The following is an 18,735-nucleotide window of genomic DNA, read 5'->3' on the forward strand; positions in this document are numbered from 1 at the left end:
ACTCTTGCGTGGAAGATCCACATCTTGGGTATTCATTATCCCATAAGTCACTAGCTCATGGACTCTTGCTAATTACATGAAAGAAAACATAATTTATGTAAGAACTTACCTGATAAATTCATTTCTTTCATATTAGCAAGAGTCCATGAGGCCCACCCTTTTTGAGGTGGTTATGATTTTTTTTTGTATAAAGCACAATTATTCCAATTCCTTATTTTTTATGCTTTCGCACTTTTTTCTTATCACCCCACTTCTTGGCTATTCGTTAAACTGATTTGTGGGTGTGGTGAGGGGTGTATTTATAGGCATTTTGAGGTTTGGAAAACTTTGCCCCTCCTGGTAGGAATGTATATCCCATACGTCACTAGCTCATGGACTCTTGCTAATATGAAAGAAATTAATTTATCAGGTAAGTTCTTACATAAATTATGTTTTTTTGTATGCGTTGTTTTCACAAACACTGCACTTTGGCTGTTTCTGTCATCAACCTTTTATGTTTTGCTGCTATAAAACACACATATTTGTGTTTGTCAAGGTCCTACGAGTAAAACAGTACCCCCCATGTACAGGTTTTATGGGGTTTACAAAGGTTGCAGGGCCAATATGGGGTCTGCCCATTTCAGTCTTTATGCATGGAAATTTGGCACCTTAATTTTCTGTGCCTATGACCTCTTTGAGATATTATAGCAGCCCAGGAATGAAAATTACCCCATCATAGCATACCATTTTCAAAAGAAGAAACCCCAGGGTATTCCAAAAGGGCCATGTCACATCTTTTTGTGAAGCCCCATAGGCATAAAATCTGGCCAAATGTAGTGCTCATTTTTATTTATGCGTTTTTTGCACAAACACTGCACTTTGGCTGTTTCTGTCATCAACCTTTTATATTTTGCTGCTATAAAACACACATATTTGTGTTTGTCACTGTCCTAAGAGTAAAACAGTACCCCCCATGTACAGGTTTTATGGGGTTTACAGATGTTACAGGGCCAAATATGGGATCAACCCATTTACATGGAAAATTGGCACATTAATTTTCTGGGCCTTTGTCCTCTTTGAGACATTATAGCAGCCCAGGAATGAAAATTACCCCATCATGGCATACCATTTACAAAAGTAGACAACCCAGGGTATTGAAAAAGGACTATGTTTAGTCTTTTTTTGTAGCCACTTAGTCACAACATCTGGCCAAATGTAATGTTCATATTTTAGTTTTAGTTTATCTCAAAAACACTGCCTTTTTGCTGTTTATATCATCCTTTTATGTTTTACTGCTATAATACACCCATCTTTGTGTTCAGCAATGTCCCATGAGTACAACAATACCCCCTATGCACAGGTTTTATATGGTTTCAGGAAGTTACAGCACCCAATATAGGGTCCGGCAATTTGCATGGAAATTTGGCACATTGATTTTCTGGACCTATGTTGCCTTTGAGACAGTATGGCAGCACAGGAATGAAAATTACCCCATCATGGCATACCATTTACAAAAGTAGACAACCAAGGGTATTCCAAAAGGGCAATGTCACATCTTTTTGTGAAGCCCCTTAGTCACAACACCTGGCCAAATGTAGTGGTCATTTTTTTTGTATGCGTTATTTGCACAAACACTGCACTTTGGCTGTTTCTGTCATCAACCTTTTATATTTTTCTGCTATAAAACACACATATTTTTGTTTGTCACTGTCCTAAGAGTAAAACAGTACCCCCCATGTACAGGTTTTATGGGGTTTACAGAGGTTACAGGGCCAAATATGGGATCTGCCCATTTACATGGAAAATTGGCACATTCATTTTCTGGGCCTTTGTCCTCTTTGAGACATTATAGCAGGGGTATTGAAAAAGGACTATGTTTAGTCTTTGTTTGTAGCCACTTAGTCACAACATCTGGCCAAAGGTAATGTTCATATTTTAGTTTTAGTTTATCACAAAAACACTGCCTTTTCGCTGTTTATATCATCCTTTTATGTTTAACTGCTATAATACACCCATCTTTGTGTTCAGGGATGTCCCATGAGTACAACAATACCCCCTATGCACAGGTTTTATGTGGTTTCAGGAAGTTACAGCGCCCAATATAGGGTCTGCCAATTTTCATGGAAATTTGGCACATTGATTTTCTGGACCTATGTTGCCTTTGAGACAGTATGGTAGCGCAGGAATGAAAATTACCCCATCATGGCATACCATTTGCAAAAGTAGACAACCCAGGGTATTGAAAAGGGGCTATGTTTAGTCTTTTTTTGTAGCCACTTAGTCACAAAACATGGTCAAATTTAGTGGTCATATTTTTTTATTTGCTTTTTTCACACAAGCACTGCCTTTTTTCTATTTAGATCATCATCCTTATATTTTTTACTGCCATAATACACCCATATTTGTGTTCAGTGATCTCCCATGAGTACAACAATACCCCATATGCACAGGTTTTATAGGGAAGTTACAGGGCCCAATATAGGGTCTGCATAGAAATTTGGCACATTGATTTTCTGGACCTATGTTGCCTTTAGAGAGTATGACAGCCCAGGAATGAAAATTACCCCCCTCATGACATACCATTTGCAAAAGTGGATAACTCAGGATATTCTAAAAGGAGTATTTTAGTTGTTTTGTATAACTTATAATGGCCTTAGAGTGGATAGACTTAACATATAAAGGGACAGGACAAGGTCAGGAGTTAGGAATACAGAATAATAAAATAAAATAGGAACACATACAGGTTGCTTTCAAATTAAAAGTTTAACTCTGTGTGATATATTCGAAAGCAATTAGTGATGCACAGGCTAGGTTGAGAGTGGCAGTCAGGGCAATGGTAACTAGAATCCCTCCTCCCTCCTTTTTATAGCAGACTCTGCATCTTTTCTGGGGTGTTAATTTGCAGGCAGTGGGGGGGATCCTAGTGGGAAAATGCCTGCCACAGAGTCGCTCGACATTTTCAGATTGAACAGTGGGAGGATTAGGGGTCTGGTTAAACAAAATATCAGATGTTACATTTAACACAAATTCCAAAAAAGTATAAGGTTTCCCTGTGCCTAATTTTTTGTACAGCACATATGCATTATATACTGCGATCTGCATAATATAAAAAGCTACTTTTTTGTACAAAGTTCTAGTTTTTCTTTGAATTAGATATGGCTGCAGGCACCGGTCAGCTAAATCTACCCCCCCCATGTTTTTGTTGTACTCCACAATGCACTTTGGCTTTAGGATCTGTGCAGATCTTCCCTTCACAGACACTGGCACTGTAGCTTCATCGTGCATTGTGAGAGCATGTACACATCTTTTTTATCAGTGTACCGAAGGGCCAGTAGCTCATTGTGGCGTAAAGCTGGCGTTGTGCCCCTACTTGTTTTTCCATTTGTCAGCTTCTGGGGGAAACCTTTGCGATTTTTTCTCGTTGTGCCACAGGCCACGGTTTCAAAATAAAAAAAAAAATGTAATAGCTTTGTGCTGGTGTAAAAATTATCGAGCCACAAATGGTACCCTTTATTTAGCAGGGGTAGTAGGAGATCCCACACAATTTTCCCACTTGTGCCAACTGAATCTGGGCAGCCAGGTGGATCCAAGTTGCTATCTTTTCCCTGGTAGATGCCAAATGCCCAGGTGTACCCAGTACTGCATTCACAGAGTTTATAAAATTTTACCCCATAGCGGGACCTCTTGGATGGTATATATTGCTTGAAAAGCAGTCACCCCTTAAATTTTATGAGGGACCCATCAATGCACATGTCCTGCTCAGGGATGTAAATGTTTTTAAATTTTTGGGACAGGTGGCTTATCTGGGGCCTTAGTTTATATATTCTGTCATGCAGGGGATCATTGCTGGGGGGGCACTGGGTATTATTATTAAAATGGAGAAACCGCAGCAATTGTTCATATCTGTCCCTCTTCATAACCCCTGGAAAAAGAGGGGTAGCCAGGATGGGGTTCTGGCTCCAGTATGAACGTTTGCCGGGTTTCTTCACAATCCCCATTATTAATGTCAGGGCCCAAAACTTTTTAATCTCCGGTATGTCAGTGGGGTGCCAGGTATTTTTTCTGACATACAGAGATTGGGGATTTTTGGACAGATACTGGCTGGCATATAAATTTGTTTGAGCAACTATATGCTCAAATATGGTATCTGTCAGAATCAGTGACATATAGTTCACTTGTGATGCCAGGAGTCTCAGTAAATTCTGGCATTTCTGGGGCAGTGAAATTTGGGGGTAGCCAATTTTGGTCATTTATGTGACGCCTCCTTTTAGGTGGCGGCAGGGAGCACCAGCATTAGATGTATCACTCAGGGGCTCTATATCTAATGCCGTAAGGGTTGCGCTGTCAGACAGAGCAGAGAGGGTTTCACTCCCTGAATCTTCTGCAAGAATGGCATAAGCCTCTTCTGCTGAATAGCGTGCCATAAGGGATTTTTTTCAATACAAATTACCACTTCACCACCACCGATTCCCACTTCACCTTCCTCAAAATCCCACAAAACCACCCCAATTACCACCCACCCTATTCCCTCAGATTTTAAAAAAAAATTATATATATATATATATATATATATATATATATATATATTTAATAAACTAAAAAAAAAAAAAGCATTGGGAAGGGTAGTGATTGGGAACAGCATGGAAGGGGTTAATAATAACTAAAGATCCCCACAATTAAACTTTTGGACACTGATCAAAGCCCTGACAGGCTGATTACTGTGATATTAGGCTGATCACAGTAGCAGCTCAGTGATCAGCAGCAAAAAATAAATAAATATATATATATATATATATATATATATCTTTTGTAACCCCCACAAATAAACCCCCAACGCTTTTGATCAACACTGACAGGCTAACCAAGTTATATTAGGCTGATCACAGTAGCAGCTCTGTGATCAGAAGCAAAAAAATATATATATTTTGTATTTATATTTTTTTCCCTCTCTAGCTTTCTACAGCACACCACAAACACTAAACTGTCTTCCTCTCTCTCTCAGATCGAACTGAGAGAAGAGAGAAAGTGGATACACTTGAAAGAGCCAATGATTCCACTCATTGGCTGCTACAGTGTTACAGGGGACAATCGATACACCCCCTCCATGCTGATTGGATCCTGGGGGAGTGCCAGAGGTGCTAGGCACATCCCACAACCGGATCCAGAAGAAAAAAAAATAACGGAAGGGGCACAGGAGCTACAAACTTTTATGCCGTTCTATTCCATCATAACGGCTCTAAAGCCTAGTGTAATGATGATGGAATAGAACGGCATAACGGCGTTAAAAGGTTAAAATAACTCAACACATAGCCATTAATGTTGGCAACAAAAGTGAATACACCCCTAAGTGGAAATGTCCAAATTGGGCCCAAAGTGTCAATATTTTGTGTGGCCACCATTATTTTCCAGCACTGCCTTACCCCTCGTGGGCATGGAGGCCACCAGAGCTTCACAGGTTGCCACTGGAGTGCTCTTCCACTTATCGACATCACAGAGCTGGTGGATGTTATAGACATTGCGCTCCCCCACATTCCGTTTGAGGATGTCCCACAGATGCTCAATAGGGTTAAGGTTTGGAGACATGCTTGGCCAGTCCATCACCTTTACCTTCATCGTCTTTAGCAAGGCAGTGGTTGTCTTGGAGGTATGTTTGGGGTCGTTATCATGTTGGAATAGTGCCCTGCGGCCCAGTCTCAGAAGGGAGGGGATCATGCTCTGCTGCAGTATGTCACAGTACATGTTGGCATTCATGGTTCCCTCAATGAACTGTAGCTCCGCAGTGCCGGCAACACTCATGCAGGCCCAGACCATGACACTCCCACCACCATGCTTGACTGTAGGCAAGACACACTTGTCGTTGTACTCCTCACCTGGTTGCCGCCACACACGCTTGACACCATCTGAACCAAATAAGATTATATTGGTCTCATCGGACCACAGGACATGGTTCCAATAATACATGCCCTTAGTCTGCTTGTCTTCAGCAAACTGTTTGTGGGATTTCTTGTGCATCATCTTTAGAAGAGGCTTCCTTCTGGGACAACAGCCATGCAGACCAATTTGATGCAGTGTGCGGTGTATGGTCTGAGCACTGATAGACTGACCCCCCATACCTTTAATCTCTGCAGCAATGCTGCCAGCTCTCATACATTTATTTCCCAAAGACAACCTCTGGGTATGACACTGAGCATGTGCACTCTTCTTTGGTCGACCATGGCGAGGCCTGTTCTGAGTGGAATCTGTCCTGTGAAACCACTGTATGGTCTTGCCCACTGTGATGCAGCTCAGTTTCAGGTTCTTGAAACCTAGAAAATAATGTAGTTGTCATGTTCTGTCTCAGGATATCATGTGAGAGCCTCATTGTCTGGAACAGTTGCTTTAAAGGAAGATTAGTAGAAGCCATACTGATTGAAAATGAAAACAAATTTATTTAAATAACAAAATACTTTGTTTAAGCAAATACTTGCAGAATATTTAAATATGCTACTCAGGTATGTTAAGACCACATACAGCAGGAGTGAAAATAAAGAAAACTAGTAAGCAGAGATGCAGATTCAAAAAGGAAAGTCTTTCTCTTGGTAATAACTGAAATGTAAGATTTGCACAAGGCAGAAAACAACTTGTAAACAGGTAGCAGGTTTAAAGGTAAAGTCTTTCTCCTTGTAATTGCTGAGTCCAGGAATTGCACAAGGCAGGAAACAACTTGCAAACTGGTAACAGGTTTAAAGGTAAAGTCTCTCTCCTTGTAATTGCTGAGTGCAGGAAATGCACAAGGCAGGAAACAAACTTGTAGATTGGTAACAGGTTTAAAGGTAAAGGTTTTCTCCTGGTAATACCTTATAAACAGGTGCAAAGGAAATCCTTCTCCTGGCAATGTCCAAGTGCAGGAATTGCATAAAGCAGGAAACAAACTTGTAGATTGGTAACAGGTTTAAAGGTAAAGGCTTTCTCCTGGTAATACCTTGTAAACAGGTGCAAAGGAAATCTTTTCTCCAAAGAAATACAGGAAACAGGTTCTGACTTGACAAAACAGATCCAATGTGAAGACACTAATGCAGACTAAAAGCCATCCTTAAATAGGGAGGTTTTGCACAGGGTTGGTTCTGATTAATTCCAGAATTGAGAACACCTGTGTGTTGCACAGGTGTAATAACAAGTAAGGCAAATAGTTATTTATCAGATCTTTTAAGATCCATGCTATTGTTGGAACTGGCTGTGGCTCAACATGTAAGCAAACAGAAATAGCAACCACAGAGCCACAGGTTCAAATCCCTATACAGCCCTTCTTAGCAGAATGCCTCCCAGACCTTTTCTTTTTCTTTTTAGTCTGGAGGCTTGGTTCATGACAGATGCCCCCTCCAAAGAGCGCACTCTGGGCGCTCAAAGCCTGATCAAACATCTGAAGGTGGGATTTACAAACAAGTGTTCCATTTGAAGCCCTAATACAATCAGATGGAATTGATTCTTCGCTTGGAACAGCTGCCTGAGATTGGGGACCCTTAGAAGATATCCCTGTAGGCATAACAAGAGCTGAAAAACCAAGACAGTTTTGATTTAGAGGTTCCTGATTATACCCAGCAGCTTGCAATGGACTGGCTGATGGGCAGAGTACCTCCGGGTAGGAAAAGACCTCTCCTTCAGAGTCAAGGAATTTGTTATCTGGGTCATATCTGCCTGATGGGTAGAGTACCTCCGGGTAAAGTATGACCTCTCCTTCAGAGTCCAGGAATTCATTTTCTGTGCCATTTATATCCAATTCAACCATCTCATCCAATTCTTTCTCAGTCAATGAGTAGCTGGGTGAAGGTGGTGCAAGGAGGTGTGGATCTTTAGAATTGGCAGAGTCTGATTTAGCTGGAAGGTTTGTCACTTTTATGTCTGATGAGTGACATTTGTTAGCTGGATCTCCAGCCAGGGCAGAAACAAGGTAATGTGCAGGATTTCCAGGAGGTATTTTTGCAGAGTTCCCCAATGTGGTTGATGCAGAAACAGATGCAGTGGTATGGGTAATGGATGTAGTTGGAGTTGTACTCCCAATGACCATCTGTTTCAAATCAGGTACAATTTCTTGAAGCGTGTTAGAAACGGTTGTTTGTAGAATTGATGTATTCTCAGTAGCTGGATCCTCTCCAGGAGTATCTTTAAGTTTGCTAGTGGAAGAATAATTTGTTCCCTTAACATCAGAGTCCATTTTAAACTTGGCTATATCTCGACTTGATCCTCTAGGGGGTCTTACTGGACACCCTGTGATGTGGTGACCAGTTCCCCCACAATAGAAACAGAGGTTAAGCTGTCTTCGCCGAAATTTCTCCTCTTCTGTTAAGGGTTCTTTAAAACCTTTCCTTGTTTGGGAGGTAACTTTAGACAAGGTTTCGGTTGGGAGAGATAACATTTCCACCAGCTCCATAAAGTTAATGAGTATGTCCTTAATAAACTTTAACACTGAATCCAATATAGCAATAATCCCAGAGGGCTCTCTTTTATGGTCTTCACATTCTGTCATGTTCTGTCTCAGGATATCATGTGAGAGCCTCATTGTCTGGAACAGTTGCTTTAAAGGAAGATTAGTAGAAGCCATACTGATTGAAAATGAAAACAAATTTATTTAAATAACAAAATACTTTGTTTAAGCAAATACTTGCAGAATATTTAAATATGCTACTCAGGTATGTTAAGACCACATACAGCAGGAGTGAAAATAAAGAAAACTAGTAAGCAGAGATGCAGATTCAAAAAGGAAAGTCTTTCTCTTGGTAATAACTGAAATGTAAGATTTGCACAAGGCAGAAAACAACTTGTAAACAGGTAGCAGGTTTAAAGGTAAAGTCTTTCTCCTTGTAATTGCTGAGTCCAGGAATTGCACAAGGCAGGAAACAACTTGCAAACTGGTAACAGGTTTAAAGGTAAAGTCTCTCTCCTTGTAATTGCTGAGTGCAGGAAATGCACAAGGCAGGAAACAAACTTGTAGATTGGTAACAGGTTTAAAGGTAAAGGTTTTCTCCTGGTAATACCTTATAAACAGGTGCAAAGGAAATCCTTCTCCTGGCAATGTCCAAGTGCAGGAATTGCATAAAGCAGGAAACAAACTTGTAGATTGGTAACAGGTTTAAAGGTAAAGGCTTTCTCCTGGTAATACCTTGTAAACAGGTGCAAAGGAAATCTTTTCTCCAAAGAAATACAGGAAACAGGTTCTGACTTGACAAAACAGATCCAATGTGAAGACACTAATGCAGACTAAAAGCCATCCTTAAATAGGGAGGTTTTGCACAGGGTTGGTTCTGATTAATTCCAGAATTGAGAACACCTGTGTGTTGCACAGGTGTAATAACAAGTAAGGCAAATAGTTATTTATCAGATCTTTTAAGATCCATGCTATTGTTGGAACTGGCTGTGGCTCAACATGTAAGCAAACAGAAATAGCAACCACAGAGCCACAGGTTCAAATCCCTATACAGCCCTTCTTAGCAGAATGCCTCCCAGACCTTTTCTTTTTCTTTTTAGTCTGGAGGCTTGGTTCATGACAGTAGTCATTATTATTAAATAAATATATATATATATATATATATATATATATATATATATAGTCTGATACTGTGTAAAAAACATATATACATACCTGTATATCTATAGGAATAGATATAGAGGTATAGGTATGTATAGAAATATGTATTTACAATAAAAAGTAAATTGTTTTATTGGTGAAGAACATTGTAATGTGACATTTTCATAACTCCTGTCGGGTTAGTGTGCAGGTATGAGTGTTGTTGTTGAGATGTTTATTTAGTCCTGATATTTTATTATCATGCATCAGGTTTACGCTTGAGCGCAAAATTTTCACTTTCAACTTGTAATACAAGCATAGCCTGACACGCAAAAGCTTTCATCTAGCATAGATTACGCTCAAGCGCATCGCTAAAATGCATACCACTGGTAGCCCTAAGTAAGATCTTACACCAATTTTTTTTTGCCAATTATATTATACATTAAAGTATTTTTATTCCTTGGCCACAATGCGTTGCACTCACAGAGTTAAGATACTCAAACCAAGATCCATCTGTACCTGAGCCGTGTGCTTAAACACTTATATAGGCATTTCAGATTTCAACCAGATAAAGCTAAAATAGTCTAACCTTTAATTTGGTTTTCTCACGATTTGTACAGTAGTTTTCTCTCTGAGAAATGTTTCTTTTGTTACATTTAATTTGAAAAATGCTGCAGAATCTTTTGGTGCTCTACAAATAACTGATAATAACAATAATATTTCACATTTATAGAGCTTTTAGTTATACTCAATGTGAGGCAAATATCATCCAAATTCACACAGACATTCAAGAATTATAAGCATTTGAAAACATGGATTTAGTCTAGAAAGCTCTAGCAAACGTAAACTATGGGATCAATTTATCACGCCCTGAATGAGGCAATTATACATCTGTTTCTCGCCGGAAAAAGGAGTTAAGAAGCAGCGGTCTTAAGACCGCTGCTCCTTAACTTGTCCGCTACCTCTGAGGCGTCGGACAGCAATCCACCCGATCGCATACGATCGGGTTGTTTGACACCCCTGCTAGCTGCCGATTGTCCGCAAATCTGCAGGGGGCAGCATTGCACAAACATTTCTAATGAAATGCTTGTGCAATAGTAAATGTCCGCTGCACCTTGATAAATCGGCCCCTATGACTGCACTACTATGTGTTATAAAGGATTGAAAGTGTATTTTGCTGTAAAAACTACCCACATTATTGTTATAACTATTAAACTTACTACTGTTATGTCTGTTATATAGATAAAGCAAAAAAATGTTAAATAACTTTACCTTTTTGTGATTGCTTTTCTGCAAGGAGTGTTAATCTTTTTTTTATCCATAGGAATTTAAATGTTTGGGACAGTCTCGTTCTCCTTCCATGTCTCCAAGTAAACAAGCTTCCTCAGGAGAAACAGCAACCGTTTCCTTATTTGAGCAGTATACCAATGGAGGCAATCCGTTTGAAATACAAGCTGCTATAAAGGATGACGAGTCTGAAGATGTACTTGCTTCAAACGGAGTATGGCTTTATTGTTATCTATATAAAACAACATTGTAAACCATAGCCAGTGAAGTATTTAACTACATTTTTATGGAAGATAATTTATTTATGTTGTGGGGCTTTATAAGGAACAGTGAATTGGTTTATAAAGATAAATTATGTTAATGCAACCTAACTTTTCAGTAGTTGATGCAGACAAACTAATTTTTTGCTTTGTGTTGTTTTGTTAATGAAATCAAATTACAGACACTAAAAAATGTAAAAAGATATACTGTAGGCCTTGACACTTATTGAATGTTATACATAGTGAATATTATACATGCATCTGTATATTTTATGAAACCCAACAATTTTCTTTTGTGATTCAGACAAACCATTTAAAAAAAAATCCAATTTACTTATATTATCAAATTTTCTTTGCTCCCATGATATTCTGTGCTGAAGAGGCACCTAGGTCGGCATCTGGAGCACTACGTGTCAGGAAATAGTGCTGCCCTCTAGTGCTCCTGCAATGGATAACATTCTTGCAAAGCTGCTGCCATATAGTGCTCCAGAAATAGGCCGGCTCCTAAGCATACATTCCTGCTTTTCAACCAAAGATACCAAGAGAACAAAATAAATTTGATAATAGAAGTACATTAGAAAGTTGTTTAAAATCTCATGCTCTATCTTAATCATAAAATCATTTTTGGGGTTTCATATCCCGTAAAGATAAATACAATCCAATTTATATCTTCCATGATCCAGATGTAGCAAAAAAAAGTTAATTTTGGAGTTCGGTATTGAGGGTTGTATATCTCCCTCAGTCTAAAGAAGATATTGTCCCTTGTCTCTAGATTTTGTTTCTGCTGTAGTGTTCCTGTCACATCTAACTTTTGCTGACTAGGCTTGTTGGATTCTATTGTACACGGCCCAGCACCCAAATATATTTCCTGTTTTTGTTCCTAAGTGTCTAGGTATTATGACCTTATTTCTCCTACATTGGTGTATCCCGGTCCACGGCTTCATCCTTACTTGTGGGATATTCTCAATCCCTACAGGAAGTGGCAAAGAGAGCACACAGCAGAGCTGTCCATATAGCTCCCCTCAGGCTCCGCCCCCCCAGTCATTCTCTTTGCCGCTCTAGCTAGTAGCATCTCCACGGGGGTGGTAAAGAGTATGTGGTGTTTAGTTGTAGTTTTTTATTCTTCTATCAAGAGTTTGTTATTTTAAAATAGTGCCGGCTTGTACTATTTACTCTGCAGCAGAAAGTGATGAAGATTTCTGCCGAGAGGAATATGATTTTAGCACCAGTAACTAAAATCCTTTGCTGTTCCCACGCAGGACTGTTGAAACCAGAGAACTTCAGTTGGGGGGAACAGTTTGCAGGCTTAACTGCTTCAGGTATGATCAGTCATTTTTCTAACAAGACCTAGTAATGCTAGAAGACTGTCAGCAATCCCCTCTGGGATAGGTAAGCCATTTTTCTTAGACTCTGTATAAAATGATGGCTTATATTAAGGGTTCTATGCTGGTTGACACTATTGTGGGCTTAATCGATTGCTTTTTAGCATGTTTTCACTATAAATAAGGTGTTTTTTTCAGACTTTAAAACACTTTTGGGGTTTAATTTGCGCCTGGCACTTATTTGGACACCTAATCTAGTCAGAAAGGCCCCTCCACTCTGGAATGAAGAGGGAGGGGGCCTCATTTTCAATTGCGCAGTTGTTTTGCCTAGGCAGTTCATGCAGCTTCTCGTGGGGAGTCCAGAGGCATCAGAAAAGACTCCAGAGAGGCTTATTTCTTCTGTTAAGTGTGATCAGTCCACGGGTCATCATTACTTCTGGGATATTACTCCTCCCCAACAGGAAGTGCAAGAGGATTCACCCAGCAGAGCTGCATATAGCTCCTCCCCTCTACGTCACTCCCAGTCATTCTCTTGCACCCAACGACTAGATAGGATGTGTGAGAGGACTATGGTGATTATACTTAGTTTTATATCTTCAATCAAAAGTTTTTTATTTTAAAATAGCACCGGAGTGTGTTATTACCTCTCTGGCAGAGTTTGAAGAAGAATCTACCAGAGTTTTGCTATGATTTTAGCCGGAGTAGTTAAGATCATATTGCTGTTCTCGGCCATCTGAGGAGTGAGGTAAACTTCAGATCAGGGGACAGCGGGCAGATGAATCTGCATAGAGGTATGTAGCAGTTTTTATTTTCTGACAATGGAATTGATGAGAAAATCCTGCCATACCGATATAATGTCATGTATGTATACTTTACACTTCAGTATTCTGGGGAATGGTACTTCACTAGAATTACACTGTAAGAAATACATAAAGCTGTTTAATAACTAGAGATTATGTTTAACGTTTTTGCTGGAATGTAAAATCGTTTTCATTTGCTGAGGTACTGTGTGAATAAATGTTTGGGCACTATTTTTCCACTTGGCAGTTGCTTAATCTGTTTTTCTGACAGTTTCTCTTCTCCCTCACTGCTGTGTGTGAGGGGGAGGGGCCGTTTTTTGGCGCTTTTTCTATGCATCAAATATTTCAGTCAGCAACTCATTGTATTCCCTGCATGATCCGGTTCATCTCTACAGAGCTCAGGGGTCTTCAAAACTTATTTTGAGGGAGGTAATTTCTCTCAGCAGAGCTGTGAGAATTATAGTTTGACTGAGATAAAAAACGTTTATTCTGTAATTTGTTTCCTGCTTTCAGAATTTGTTATCTTTGCTAATGGGATTAAACCTTTGCTAAAGTTGTGTTGTTTACAAGGATTGAGGCTATAACTGTTTCAATTTATTAATTTTCAACTGTCATAGATCTTCTGTGCTTCTTAAAGGCACAGTACATTTTAATATTATTCTAATTGAATTGTATTTCCAAGTTGCAAGTTTATTTGCTAGTGTGTTAAACATGTCTGATTCAGAGGATGATACCTGTGTCATTTGTTGCAATGCCAAAGTGGAGCCCAATAGAAATTTATGTACTAACTGTATTGATGCTACTTTAAATAAAAGTCAATCTGTACAAATTGAACAAATTTCACCAAACAATGAGGGGAGAGTTATGCCGACTAACTCGCCTCACGTGTCAGTACCTACATCTCCCGCTCAGAGGGAGGTGCGTGATATTGTAGCGCCGAGTACATCTGGGCGGCCATTACAAATCACATTACAGGATATGGCTACTGTTATGACTGAGGTTTTGGCTAAATTACCAGAACTAAGAGGTAAGCGTGATCACTCTGGGGTGAGAACAGAGTGCGCTGATAATATTAGGGCCATGTCAGACACTGCGTCACAGGTGGCAGAACATGAGGACGGAGAACTTCATTCTGTGGGTGACGGTTCTGATCCAAACAGACTGGATTCAGATATTTCAAATTTTAAATTTAAACTGGAAAACCTCCGTGTATTACTAGGGGAGGTGTCATTGGCTCTGAATGATTGTAACACAGTTGCAATACCAGAGAAAATGTGTAGGTTGGATAAATATTTTGCGGTACCGACGAGTACTGAGGTTTTTCCTATACCTAAGAGACTTACTGAAATTGTTACTAAGGAGTGGGATAGACCCGGTGTGCCGTTCTCACCCCCTCCGATATTTAGAAAAATGTTTCCAATAGACGCCACCACAAGGGACTTATGGCAAACGGTCCCTAAGGTGGAGGGAGCAGTTTCTACCTTAGCTAAGCGTACCACTATCCCGGTGGAGGATAGCTGTGCCTTTTCAGATCCAATGGATAAAAAGTTAGAGGGTTACCTTAAGAAAATGTTTGTTCAACAGGGTTTTATATTGCAACCCCTTGCATGCATTGCGCCGATCACGGCTGCAGCGGCATTCTGGATTGAGTCTCTGGAAGAGAACATTGGTTCAGCTACTCTGGACGACATTACGGACAGGCTTAGAGTCCTTAAACTAGCTAATTCATTCATTTCGGAGGCCGTAGTACATCTTACTAAACTTACGGCGAAGAATTCAGGATTCGCCATTCAGGCACGCAGGGCGCTGTGGCTAAAATCCTGGTCAGCTGATGTTACTTCTAAGTCTAAATTGCTTAATATACCTTTCAAAGGGCAGACCTTATTCGGGCCCGGGTTGAAAGAGATTATCGCTGACATTACAGGAGGTAAAGGCCATGCCCTGCCTCAGGACAAAGCCAAGACTAGACAGTCTAATTTTCGTTCCTTTCGTAATTTCAAAGCAGGAGCAGCATCAACTTCCTCTGCACCAAAACAGGAAGGAGCTGTTGCTCGCTACAGACAAGGCTGGAAACCTAACCAGTCCTGGAACAAGGGCAAGCAGACTAGGAAACCTGCTGCTGCCCCTAAAACAGCATGAATTGAGGGCCCCCGATCCGGGATCGGATCTAGTGGGGGGCAGACTTTCTCTCTTCGCCCAGGCTTGGGCAAGAGATGTTCAGGATCCCTGGGCGCTAGAGATAATATCTCAGGGATACCTTCTGGACTTCAAATACTCTCCTCCAAGAGAGAGATTTCATCTGTCAAGATTGTCAACAATCCAGACAAAGAAAGAGGCGTTTCTACGCTGCGTACAAGAGCTCTTGTTAATGGGAGTAATCCATCCAGTTCCACGATCGGAACAGGGACAGGGGTTTTACTCAAATCTGTTTGTGGTTCCCAAAAAAGAGGGAACTTTCAGACCAATCCTGGACTTAAAGATCCTAAACAAATTCCTAAGAGTTCCATCGTTCAAGATGGAGACTATTCGGACAATTTTACCTATGATCCAAGAGGGTCAATACATGACCACTGTAGATTTAAAAGATGCTTACCTTCACATACCGATTCACAAAGATCATTATCGGTACCTAAGGTTTGCCTTCCTAGACAGGCATTACCAGTTTGTGGCTCTTCCATTCGGATTGGCTACAGCTCCAAGAATCTTCACAAAGGTTCTGGGTGCTCTTCTGGCGGTACTAAGACCGCGGGGAATCTCGGTAGCTCCATACCTAGACGACATTCTGATACAAGCTTCAAGCTTTCAAACTGCCAAGTCTCATACAGAGTTAGTGCTGGCATTTCTAAGGTCACATGGATGGAAGGTGAACGAAAAGAAAAGTTCACTCGTTCCACTCACAAGAGTTCCCTTCCTGGGGACTCTTATAGATTCTGTAGAAATGAAGATTTACCTGACAGAGGACAGGCTAACAAGACTTCAAAGTGCTTGCCGCACCCTTCATTCCATTCAACACCCGTCAGTGGCTCAATGCATGGAGGTAATCGGCTTAATGGTAGCGGCAATGGACATAGTACCCTTTGCACGCTTACACCTCAGACCACTGCAACTGTGCATGCTAAGTCAGTGGAATGGGGATTACTCAGACTTATCCCCTTCTCTGAATCTGGATCAAGAGACCAGAAATTCTCTTCTATGGTGGCTTTCTCGGCCACATCTGTCCAGGGGGATGCCATTCAGCAGACCAGACTGGACAATTGTAACAACAGACGCCAGCCTTCTAGGTTGGGGTGCCGTCTGGAATTCTCTGAAGGCTCAGGGACAATGGAGTCAGGAGGAGAGTCTCCTGCCAATAAACATTCTGGAATTGAGAGCAGTTCTCAATGCCCTCCTGGCTTGGCCCCAGTTGACAACTCGGGGGTTCATCAGGTTTCAGTCGGACAACATCACGACTGTAGCTTACATCAACCATCAGGGAGGGACAAGAAGCTCCCTAGCTATGATGGAAGTATCAAAGATAATTTGCTGGGCAGAGTCTCACTCTTGCCACCTGTCAGCAATCCACATCCCGGGAGTGGAGAACTGGGAGGCGGATTTCTTAAGTCGTCAGACTTTTCATCCGGGGGAGTGGGAACTTCATCCGGAGGTCTTTGCCCAAATACTTCGACGTTGGGGCAAACCAGAGATAGATCTCATGGCGTCTCGACAGAACGCCAAGCTCCTCGTTACGGGTCCAGATCCAGGGATCCAGGAGCAGTCCTGATAGATGCTCTGACAGCACCTTGGGACTTCAGGATGGCTTACGTGTTTCCACCCTTCCCGTTGCTTCCTCGATTGATTGCCAGAATCAAACAAGAGAGAGCATCAGTGATTCTAATAGCACCTGCGTGGCCACGCAGGACTTGGTATGCAGACCTGGTGGACATGTCATCCTGTCCACCTTGGTCTCTACCTCTGAAACAGGACCTTCTGATACAGGGTCCCTTCAAACATCAAAATCTAACTTCTCTGAAGCTGACTGCTTGGAAATTGAACGCTTGATTTTATCAAGACGTGGATTTTCTGAGTCAGTTATTGATACCTTAATACAGGCTAGGAAACCTGTTACCAGAAAGATTTACCATAAGATATGGCGTAAATACCTATATTGGTGTGAATCCAAAGGTTACTCTTGGAGTAAGGTTAGGATTCCTAGGATATTGTCTTTTCTACAAGAAGGTTTAGAAAAGGGTTTATCTGCTAGTTCATTAAAGGGACAGATCTCAGCTCTGTCCATTCTGTTACACAAACGTCTGTCAGAAGTTCCTGACGTCCAGGCTTTTTGTCAGGCTTTGGCCAGAATTAAGCCTGTGTTTAAAACTGTTGCTCCACCATGGAGTTTAAACCTTGTTCTTAATGTTTTACAGGGCGTTCCGTTTGAACCCCTTCATTCCATTGATATAAAGTTGTTATCTTGGAAAGTTCTATTTTTAATGGCTATTTCCTCGGCTCGAAGAGTCTCTGAATTATCAGCCTTACATTGTGATTCTCCTTATTTGATTTTTCATTCGGATAAGGTAGTCCTGCGTACTAAACCTGGGTTCTTACCTAAGGTAGTTACTAACAGGAATATCAATCAAGAGATTGTTGTTCCTTCTTTATGCCCAAATCCTTCTTCAAAGAAGGAACGTCTACTGCACAACCTGGATGTAGTCCGTGCTCTAAAATTTTACTTACAGGCAACTAAGGAATTTCGACAAACGTCTTCTCTGTTTGTCATTTACTCTGGGCAGAGGAGAGGTCAAAAAGCTTCCGCTACCTCTCTTTCTTTTTGGCTTCGTAGCATAATTCGTTTAGCTTATGAGACTGCTGGACAGCAGCCTCCTGAAAGAATTACAGCTCATTCTACTAGAGCTGTGGCTTCCACTTGGGCCTTCAAGAATGAGGCCTCTGTTGAACAGATTTGCAAGGCTGCAACTTGGTCTTCGCTTCATACTTTTTCCAAATTTTACAAATTTGACACTTTTGCTTCATCGGAGGCTATTTTTGGGAGAAAGGTTCTTCAGGCAGTGGTTCCTTCTGTATAAAGAGCCTGCCTATCCCTCCCGTCATCCGTGTACTTTTGCTTTGGTATTGGTATCCCAGAAGTAATGATGACCCGTGGACTGATCACACTTAACAGAAGAAAACATAATTTATGCTTACCTGATAAATTCCTTTCTTCTGTAGTGTGATCAGTCCACGGCCCGCCCTGTTTTTAAGGCAGGTAAATATTTTTTAATTTATACTCCAGTCACCACTTCACCCTTGGCTTTTCCTTTCTCGTTGGTCCTTGGTCGAATGACTGGGAGTGACGTAGAGGGGAGGAGCTATATGCAGCTCTGCTGGTTGAATCCTCTTGCACTTCCTGTTGGGGAGGAGTAATATCCCAGAAGTAATGATGACCCGTGGACTGATCACACTACAGAAGAAAGGAATTTATCAGGTAAGCATAAATTATGTTTTCCTACTAAAATAATCCCTAAGGAAGGTAAAGGCCACAGTGGAAGCTGTGGCATAGTACTGTAGTG

The 18,735-nt window shown here is 40.9% G+C and overlaps 1 protein-coding gene across 1 annotated transcript in view; it reads left to right on the top strand.

Annotated features, from left to right (window-relative positions):
- Positions 1-18,735, top strand: part of VPS50 (VPS50 subunit of EARP/GARPII complex) — a 994,344-nt gene that overhangs the window by 693,109 nt on the left and 282,500 nt on the right. Inside the window, exon 18 of the mRNA XM_053714049.1 lies at positions 10,845-11,021. Coding sequence (XP_053570024.1) covers positions 10,845-11,021 — 177 coding nt within the window. The remainder of the gene's footprint in view (positions 1-10,844; positions 11,022-18,735) is intronic.

This window comes from Bombina bombina, chromosome 5 (assembly GCF_027579735.1).
Source record: "Bombina bombina isolate aBomBom1 chromosome 5, aBomBom1.pri, whole genome shotgun sequence".
In the NCBI taxonomy this organism is placed as follows: Eukaryota; Metazoa; Chordata; class Amphibia; order Anura; family Bombinatoridae; genus Bombina; species Bombina bombina.